Raw genomic sequence first — 9,979 nt, 5'->3', positions numbered from 1 at the left:
ATAGACTGCAAAAGTCCACGTTCCTGACCAGCCCTTGTACTGGACAGGCAACTTGGCTGTTGGCAAATGGAAAGAGTTGGACTTGAAGGTTTGAGCTGTTACTTGGATCTCTGGGTCGATTACATTGGGGTCCACTAAGGAAGCATGGATAGCTGACACTTGTGCTCCGGTGTCCCTCCACACGGTGACCTTCTTCCCGCCCACACTCACAGTTTCCCTCCGCTCCAAGTGTATCTGGGAGGCATCTGGGCCTGAGGACCTCTGGTGTGATTCCGGTACAATGGACTGTAATCTGTTGGGGTTCTTGGGGCAGTTGGCCTTTACATGCCCCGGCTCGTTACATTTAAAACATCGTCCAGCTGATGGGTCACTGTGGTGAGGTGGGTTTCGGGAGAATGTTGTGGCAGGAAAATAAGGTGTCTGGAGTGTTCCTTGGTGTGTAGTTGGGGCCTTGGGCTGCCCCCAGTAGTAGGGTGCGGTCTGAGGTTGTCCCTTCTGGTATCCGCTCCAACTACGAACAGTTTTTTTTTTCATTTCTGCCACCTCCACCCATTTGGCTCCAATCTCCCCCGCCTCGATTACAGTTTTGGGCTTCCCATCTAGGATGCATCTTTCTATTTCCTCAAGAACACCCTCAGCCTACAGAAAAGCCTATTCTCAGCCTACAGAAAAAATCCTTTGTCTCCAGGCAAATAGACAGAAAAAACACCTAGTTGCTCTTAGCTTAAAAAAACAAACAACAACAAAAAACCTCTTCAGGTTTGTGAAAAACTTGTGAATTTCCCTGCACAAGGTTAACTACCCTGCATTGAGGTAGAGAAAATTCTGCTCAAAAAAGACAAATCTCTTGGTTACGCTTGCTGCTCTGGCCCCCAGGCAGAGACAGGAATACTCTAATTGCTTTCAGCTTAAAACCTGTTTCCAAGCAGCCCAAAGGAGAAAAAAATGTCCTTTTAAAATCCTACTGTGCTTCTGCTTCAAAATGATGAAAAAAAAATCTCAAAAGCATCTCAAACAAATAAAATCTTAAAATGATCCCACCACTCTGCCACCATGTCAACGTTCCTTCCCCACTCTGAACTCTAGGATACAGATGTGGGGACCTGCATGAAAGACCCCCTAAGCTTATTCTTACCAGCTTAGGTTAAAAGCTTCCTCAACATACAAACTTTGCCTTGTCCTTGAACCCTATGCTGCCACCACCAAGCGTGTTAATCAAACAACAGGGAAAGAGCCCACTGGAGATGTCTACTCCCCAAAATATCCCCCCAAGCCCTACAGCCACTTTCCTGGGGAAGGCTTGATAAAAATCCTCACCAATTTGCATAGGTGAACACAGACCCAAACGCTTGGATCTTAAGAACAATGAAAAAGCAATCAGGATCTTAAAAGAAGAATTTTAATTAAAGAAAAAGTAAAAGAATCACCAATGTAAAATCAGGATGGTAAATATCTTACAGGATAATCAGATTCAAAACATAGAGAATCGCGCCAGGCAAAACCTTAAGTTACAAAAAGACACAAAAACAGGAATATACATTCCATTCAGCACAGCTTATTTATCAGCCATTTAAAGAAAAGGAAATCTAACGCATTTCGAGCTAGATTACTTACTAACAAGTTCTAATACTCCATTCCTGTTCTGTTCCTGGCAAAAGCATCACAGAGACAGACAGACAGACCCTTTGTTCCCGCACCCACCACTCTAGCTTTGAAAGTATCTTGTCTCCTCATTGATCATTTTGGTCAGGTGCTAGCGAGGTTATCTTAGCTTCTTAACCCTTTACAGGTGAAGGGGTTTTGCCTCTGACCAGGAAAGATTTTATAGTTCTGTATACAGAAAGGTGGTTACCCTTCCCTTTATATTTATGACTGTAGGATTCATAAAGGTTTATGCGCTTGGCAACATTCAGGGCACACCCGGAGTGTTGTGTAGGAGTAGTGCACACACTGCTCCATCCAAGGGCATCAACCTTGGAATCTCGCCAAGATGATATGTATCGTGGGAAGCCTCTCAGGACTGGGCTCAAGGCCCGAGAGCAAGGAATGCAGTAGATAGAAATTGGTAAATAAGAATGTTAAACAAAGCCAGTGTATTCCTTTTATCTGTTGGAGAATGTAATGCGCGGGGAGAGAGAGAGAATAAAGGGGAAGGTGGAAAGCTGACAGGGAGAAGCCCGTTAGCAGAGACCAGCCTGCTTGCTTGCTAAAAGCTGTGTTCTGTCTTGTCATTGAACCGCCACATATGACAGTGTGCTTACGTTTTCTTTTCTTTTGGTAACCACTCTGACTTTTTGCCTATCACTTAATATCACTTAAAATCTGTCTTTGTAGTTAATACATTTGTTGTTTATTCTACCTGAAGCAGTGTGTTTGGTTTGAAGCGTGACAGAGACTCCCCTTGGGATAAAAAGCCTGGTGCATCTCAATTTCTTTGTATAATTGACAAACTCATTTAAGCTTGCAGTGTCCTGCGGGCATAGCTGGACCCTGCAAGAGGGAGGTTTCTTGGGTTGTGTCTGGGACTGGAGATATTGTCTAGTGTAATTCGGTTGCAAAAGCCGAGGAGCAGCTTACATGCCAGAGACTGTGTGTGAACAGCCCAGGAGTGAGGTTCTCACAGCTGAGCAGAGGAAGGCTGGCTCCCAGAGTCAAGGATTGGGGTGACCTAAGACATCACCAGTCTAAATAACACCAGAGGGGAACATCAGAGGGTCGCAGAGCAGCATGTAGGTGGACGGGTGGGCAGTGCTGTTGAAATTATTTTTTTCTTTGTGATTGTTGGTCCAAGGCCAGCTTTGGGACCTTTCTTGCTACAGAGTGCGTTTGGGGATTTTCAGGGTCTCTTTGCCCTGGCAAGCCATAGAACTACAATCTGGGTGTCACAAGCTTTACTCATTTTTGTTTCCAGTTGTTGTTGTTATGTAACTTCAGGCATTTCATTGGTAGAAATAACCATTGATATTTTTGTGACAATATACCCCATTGCAAGATGGGTTATGTAAGATGTCATTGGAAAAGTTATGACTTTCTGAATATGATTATCCTTTTTGTATGCATTTATGATTTTTGTCAGAAGCTAAGAATATTGACTACTTCTCTGCATTTCAAATGTAGTTACAACTGGGTAACAACCACTAGGGAACTTGGTTTCAGTCTCGATAGCTGGTTGGGAAGGGCCTATTCAGGGCAATGTGCCATTGGCGGAAACAATAGGCCTTAAGAGAAACATATCTCCCACCTGGTGAGCCTCCCTGGGAATGCTTCAGACAGACTCTACGTAATGGATGCTATGACTCTACAAGGCCATGTGACCAGGCCACATAACTCTGGACTCCATCTTGGGGAGTCTGTAATTTTCCCACAAACTAGTCTGGAAACCAAGTTTGAAACAAAGGGTTCCCGCCTTATGCTAAAGCTATAGAAAGGAGGGAGTGACATCGTTGGTGGTTCTTCACTCCTCACTCAAGAAGACTCTAAGAATGTTCATAACTATAACATATTTACCACATTATTTGTTTAAAAAGCATGTAACCCCCTTGCTGTGCTTTTCTCCCTTTACAGGCACCTTGAGCATTTCTGAGTCATATCGATGCATCAACCGCCTCAGGGCAGCTTTTAACTTCACCAACTCTGATGCTTCAACTTTCATCCTAACGGGCATCCCTGGCCTGGAGGCTGCCCACATCTGGATTTCCATCCCTTTCTTTACATTCTACATTATCAGCTTGTTGGCAAATGTCACGCTTCTGTCTGTTGTAGGTAAGGAGCAGACTCTGCAGAAGCCGATGTACCTGCTGCTCTGCATACTGGCACTTACAGACATTGCCACACCTACCTTCTTTGAGCCAAAGGCACTGGGCATATTTTGGTTCGATTTGAAAGGCATTACTGTGGCTGGCTGCCTCACCCAGATGTTCTTTCTCCACACGGTTTCTGTTATGCACTCAGCCACCCTCATGACAATGGCCTTTGATCGCTATGTTGCCATATGTAACCCTCTGAGATATGCTACCATCCTCAGCAATACACAAATAGCTAAGCTAGGGCTTGTAGGTTTGATAAGAGCTGTTCTCTTCATTCTGCCCCTACCCCTGCTTCTGAGTCAGCAGCCATTCTGTGCCAACCGCATTATCCCCCACACACAATGCGAGTACCTAGCTGTGGAGAAGGTGGTGTGTGGGGACCTCACAGTCACCAGGATATACGGATGGGTGCTAATGTTTGTAATCAATGGGTTTGACCTGACGCTCATTGCTCTGTCCTATGGTCTGATCATCAGGGCTGTCCTCAGAATCTCCTCTAACAAAGCCCACCAGAAAGCCCTCAACACTTGCACAACGCACATCTGTGTGATGCTGACATATTATACGCCTGGACTCTTCTCCAATCTCACACACCACTTCGGTCAAGGCATCCCTCCCTATGTTCACATCATTTTGGCTGACCTCTATCTCCTCATCCCTCCCATGCTCAATCCTATCATTTATGGGGTCAAAACCAAAGAGCTTCGTGACAAAGTAGGCAAATACACCTGCCGAAGTGGAAAGTGTAGAAGATCTTTTTATATACACACAAAGCATGCATCCGATGAAGTGAGCTGTAGCTCACAAAAGCTTATGCTCAAATAAATTGGTTAGTCTCAAAGGTGCCACAAGCACTCCTTTTCTTTCTGCTTTTTGCAGTTGTTTTTGGAGTCAATTTTGGAGTGGAAGAGACTATGAACTTTCCTTGCATCCTAGAGAGGACTCTTTGATATATCCCCATGCGCACAGAGCAGGGTTTCTTGTTTCCGTGAACCTTTCCCTTTTGTTTGGTTTATTATTCTTACACTTGCTGTTTAATAAATTATATTTGGATTGAACTTAATTTAGTGATCAGGGGGTCAAGGAATCATCCACTGTGAAGGGAGTACCCTGGAGTGGGGACACACTAGCTCCTATCCTAAGTGACCATAGGAGAATGGAAGGGGAGTCCTTGATGTCAGGCAGGCCTGTGGGAAAAGGGAGTGTGAGTTTTGACTCATAGCCTTTCCTCAGCAAATTCCCCTGGGGTAATGCAAAAGCCAGGAAAGTTCCCCATAATACTTCCCCACTTACATTATTAGGGAACTAGGACGAACAGATGGGTTGGATTTTAGTGATGGGTAAAGAGATGTGTAACTTGTGAATTCTTCATAGAAATGATACAATCTGAAATGCGTAACTTTGGGGAGCATGCTTTCTGCGAAAGGTGAACGTAACATCACTGCACAAGATTGCTTCCCAGAGACTGGTATCATATTGTACCTATTGGGTTCTGGGAAGTGGGCAGGTGGGAGCCCGCCCACTGCATAAGAACCCCTCCCCCACCCCGTAGCCTGAGGGGAGGATCTACTGGACCTGGAAACCAAATGATTCCGTGGGACAACTAATGAAATAACAGGGACAGGAGTGTGGTCAAAGGGTCAAAAGAAGAGATCCTGACGGGGACACCGATCAGAGAACCCCAGACAGCACCCACTGCTCCTCAAATGCGTTAAGGGAGCCAGTGGACACCGCCCAGAGGAACTCTGCCCGGATATGTGAATGGATAGAGGATTGGAAAGAGGCCCCACAGTCACAGGAGTCTCTATCGGCCAACCTCCTCTCCCTGGTTTTATAGATGGCCATTTTAGACAGGGCCAGGAGGAGGATGACCAGGAGGTCCCGGTGACTTTGTGGGGCCACAGACAGGGAGTGCATGGAGTAGGAGGTGAGGGGAAAAGTGCAGCCAGAAACATAACAGGATATTTGTGAGGAGCCGGAATAGGGGCTGCAACCTGGCACACTTCAGGTAAACATGTGCCAGAGTCTCCCTCACGCAGGAGAAGGGGCAGGTGTCCGGGATAGAGGTAAACCGCTCCAAATACACGCCCGTGCTCACGGCCCCATGAAGGAGCCTCCAGCTGATATCCCCAGTGGGCCTCAGGACCAGGGTGGAGTATAGGCTGGCCCTCCAGGGCTCCTCACTCTCTAGAGGTGGCAGGAGGTCCCACCACTTTGTGTCGGGGCGGAAGGCGAGGGTGAGGAAGTAAAGGGTGTGGAGGACGAGCATGTACAGGTGTTTCCTTGGTGCGGTCTGGAAACGAACTGGCTGCAAGTCATGGAGCCGGCTCATGGAGAAGGGGCGGGGGACTGTTTGGGTCCATGGGGCACGGGCCTGATGAAAAGGTCTGGAGGGCCTGTGGTGGTGGGTGGACAGGGCGTGCCCAAATGCAGGACCCGGTCGAGGTAAACCCGAATAGTGGGTGGCAAGCGGCCCTCACCTCCTGAAGTACGTGCTGGGGAGTACACGTGCTGGAGAGCCGTATACACTGATCAAGCATCAAGGGATGCAGCCAGTCTCCCCGGTCGTAATCCAGGAGGTCTCCGACTCTGGTGACTTCTGCCAGGACCAACCTCTGGCGCAAAGAGGGGGACTCTGCCACCTGCACACGGAGCTGGGGGTTGTGTAGCAGGGGCTGTTAGGGGGCTTATTCCTTCACCCACTTACTTCCCTGGTCCTTCTCGCATGAACAGAGAGCAAAAATACCCGAAGTGCAAAGGTGCAAACAATTCGATGTTTATTGGGATGAACTTTCAGCAAGCATGATTCCAGTTTCCTTCCTTAGTATCCTCCTTCCCAGCTCTGACAACACAGAGCCTTACACCTGTGTCCCTGTTCCCATTCCTGCCCTTAGCCAAACATTATTCCAAGTTCCTTACTCCCATTCCCTGTTCCCATTTCCCCCTTTAGCAAAACATGATTCCAATTTCCTTACCCCCATTCCCTGTTCCCATCTCCCCCACCCACACACCCATCCCCTCCCACCCACGCCCACCCCTCTACTTCCTGATTGACTGCAGACTATATAGTAAAACTTGAGTTCTGCTTAACTATACCTTAACCAATCATTTTTCTGAAATTTAACTAACCAATCCTAACATATTGTAACATGATTATGTAACAAATTATATCCCTCCACCTTAATTAGTCTACACCCAGCAAAATTAATTATACAGCAGACAGGAACAATCACAGAACCAGACAGCGATTATACAGACAAACAATAGCAAAGTGGGAACTATAATGACAAAACAATACAGAATCACATCCCAGTATTGATAAGTGAGTTCTTGCCAGACAGGATGCTGTTTCCTTTTACATTTTCTAGGCACTTCCCTTCCTCTGGAGGTGATAAGCATTATCAGGACAGAATTGTATTCCTAACAACCCAATAGCACCTTCTTTCAATGTGACTAGTTTGGAATGTGAGGATGTGACTGGTTGCTTCCTAGCTTATGGCTGCCTCTGCTGCTTAGCCAAAGGCCTTAGCCTAAGCACAGGGCCTCAGACTGTCACAGTAAGAAAAGGCCCTTACACCGGCAGACAGTGATTTTGATTCTCTTTTGTACCTCTATAACTAGCCAAGTGATAAGAATACACCTAAATTCTTAGAGTATAGGCCTTTACAGACAGGCCTGAATATCTATATCCTAACAGGGGCTCCGCGAGGAGATCTGCCCCCTCAGTGGCCACCATGGACTTGGTCACAGAGAACAGTTTTCAGGTCCAGAGGAGGTCCTGGTAGAAGACTGGCAGCATGGAGAGGTCTCGCGGAAGACCTCTCGGATCGATATAAAGGAGCTGCTCATTGTATTGGAGCCCTCGGAAGCGGCTCAGGAAGGTGTGAGCCAGTACTCTCCACGCCGGACTACCTGCACCATAAAGGAGCCTCTGCAGGGCCTGGATGCGGAAGACATGGACCTGAGTGCGTAGGCACTTCAGACTCTGCCTTCCCTCCTCCAGGGGCAGATGGAGAACCCCTGCAGAGACCCAGTGCAGTCCAGGCCAAAAGAACTCCAGAATCGCCGTCTGGAGGTCTGCCAGGAAGCCTGGGGCCGGGACCAGGGTGTTGAGCCGGTACCAGAGCATGGACAGGACTAGTTGATTGAGTACCAGCACCCTCCCTCGAAGGGAGAGGCACCTGAGTAGTCTTGTCCATCTCCGGAGCCGCTCCATCACCCTGCCCTGTAAACCGTGCCAGTTCTCTGGCGGAGACCGATGCGTGGCAGAAAGGTAAACGCCGCGATAGAGCAGCGGACCCGCACTCCACATTGTGGTGGAAAGGAGGAATGAAGGTCAGAACTACACGGGCACCCAGGTCCTCCAGTAGCTCCAGGGGGACGAACACACCCCCTACTGCCAGTCCCTTCTCCACCACCTATGGGCTGCGGCCTCCAAGGCAAGGAAGAAGACAACCTTGCCGTACATTTTGGAGGCCACCACAATGGCCGTGGGCCCCACCCCCCTTGCCAATGCCCGCACGTAGATATCCATGTGGAGTGAGTCAGGCACTAGGAGGCAACGGACGCCATGCTTCCTGGTTAGGGTGGGGAAGGGGCCCCGGCTGCTAGGGACGTAACAGCGGCGGTGCCTGGGAGAGATGGCGTAGGAGTTGGCGGGGGGGCCGCCGCCATCTGGGCATACACTCTGGGGGCTGGAGGGGGGATGCCTGTGATGCTGGTGGAGGGAGCAGCAGGGAGGGATGCCACGGATGATGGTGGGGCTGCAGCAGTGTGGGAAGCCCCTGCCATGGAGGGCCTAGTCTTTTTAGCGGGGCTCTTTCCTTTCTTTTTGCCCCAGCCCTTCCCGCCAGCTGGGTGAGCTACCCCAGAATCAGAGCGGGCGAGACACGTGGCAGCAGTGCAGGACAGCCCATCTCCCACTGCTGCTGGTGCCCCAGTGGGGACGATAGCTGGTGGTTCGGCAGCGGCGGTTGAAGTACAGGCCAAGGGGGCATGGGGAGGGCAGGTGGGGGGGCAGGGTCCACCCCAAGGATCCCTGCCCTTGAGGACTCCCCTTCCACGCTCCTGTCTGGCAGAGTCCTCATAACCCCAACAAGGCTGGGCCCAGGATTCCTGGGGGGCTCGACCCCCGACTCTGCTGCGTTCACCTAGGACAGAGGCTAGGGTGTCCCCACTCCAGGGAACTCTCTCTGCACTGGGCACTTCTCTGACCCACTGACCATTACTTACAAGTTAAAGCAAATGCAAGTTATTTAATCAACAATTAATTTTAAAAAGAATGAGGAAAAATGGGAAAGGTGAAAGGGGTGACATCACCCCGCTCTGTGGCAGGGAACTTCGCAATCAGCGTCTCTGGAACATCAGGGCAGTTCACAGTCTGTTCCTTGTGAGTGCCAGGCCTCCTGTTCAGGCGTTGGCTGTGCTGCAGGGATGCTGTGGGTTGGACACTTGCTCTGGTGGTGGCCACACGCTCTCAGGCTCTCAGTGGTAGGACCCTTCTTCCCAGTATTGCCCCTTCCCAGTCGGGGTTACGATCCAAGTGTGGCCTGAGGAGCCACTTGGCTGAGGCGTCTCCCTATGCTGGGCCCGCTGCCCAGGGTCCCCCTCGCTCTCCCCAGCTGCTCACCGCACCCAGCTCCGGACTGCTCCAGCTCCAGCTCCATCACTCGGTCTCTGCACGGCTGCTGCTCTGCCTCCAGCCCCCTGGGCTGCTTCTCTGGCCCCTCTGGCTCTGGTTGCTGCAGCTCTGCTCCCAGGACAGGTCTGCTCTCTCTGGATCTGGCCCAGCTCTGCCCAGCTCAGCTGGGGCCCCTGCTTTCTCCTTAGGTCGGCCCCACTCCGTCTGACCCAGGCAAATCCAGCTCACAGTGAGAACAGGACCTCCCTGGCTTCCTGACTCCCTGATTAGCCTGCTCGCCCTGTCATTCAGGCTGACCTGGAGCACTGGCCTCTCCCCATTCTTCCTGGGCGCTGTCAGTCTCAGGGTCCTGATTCCCCATCGACCCTTCCCCCTTTTTAGTACTGGGAGCTGGCCACTAAAACACCCCCACTGAATGTTAGTAAGGGGGCAACAGTCCCCTTACACAGGCAGGAGAGGAGGGCACCAATATGGGGGGGCAGATAGGGGGGCTATCAAGGACTTAGGGGGGTCAGTCACCAACCTAGGATGG

General features: G+C 50.0%; 1 protein-coding gene across 1 annotated transcript; it reads left to right on the top strand.

Annotated features, from left to right (window-relative positions):
* The first annotated feature begins 280 nt into the window (after window positions 1-280).
* LOC141981035 (olfactory receptor 52P1-like) lies at window positions 281-9,655 on the top strand. The gene is made up of 3 exons (XM_074942850.1): window positions 281-287; window positions 3,565-4,551; window positions 9,636-9,655. Exons 1-3 carry the CDS (start codon window positions 281-283, stop codon window positions 9,653-9,655), a joined length of 1,014 nt encoding a protein of 337 aa, XP_074798951.1.
* The last annotated feature ends 324 nt before the right edge of the window (window positions 9,656-9,979 follow it).

The sequence above is a fragment of the Natator depressus genome, chromosome 1 (genome assembly GCF_965152275.1).
Source record: "Natator depressus isolate rNatDep1 chromosome 1, rNatDep2.hap1, whole genome shotgun sequence".
NCBI lineage: Eukaryota > Metazoa > Chordata > Testudines > Cheloniidae > Natator > Natator depressus.
The sequence above is the reverse complement of the archived record's forward strand: the minus strand, read 5'-3'. Positions and strand labels throughout refer to the sequence as shown.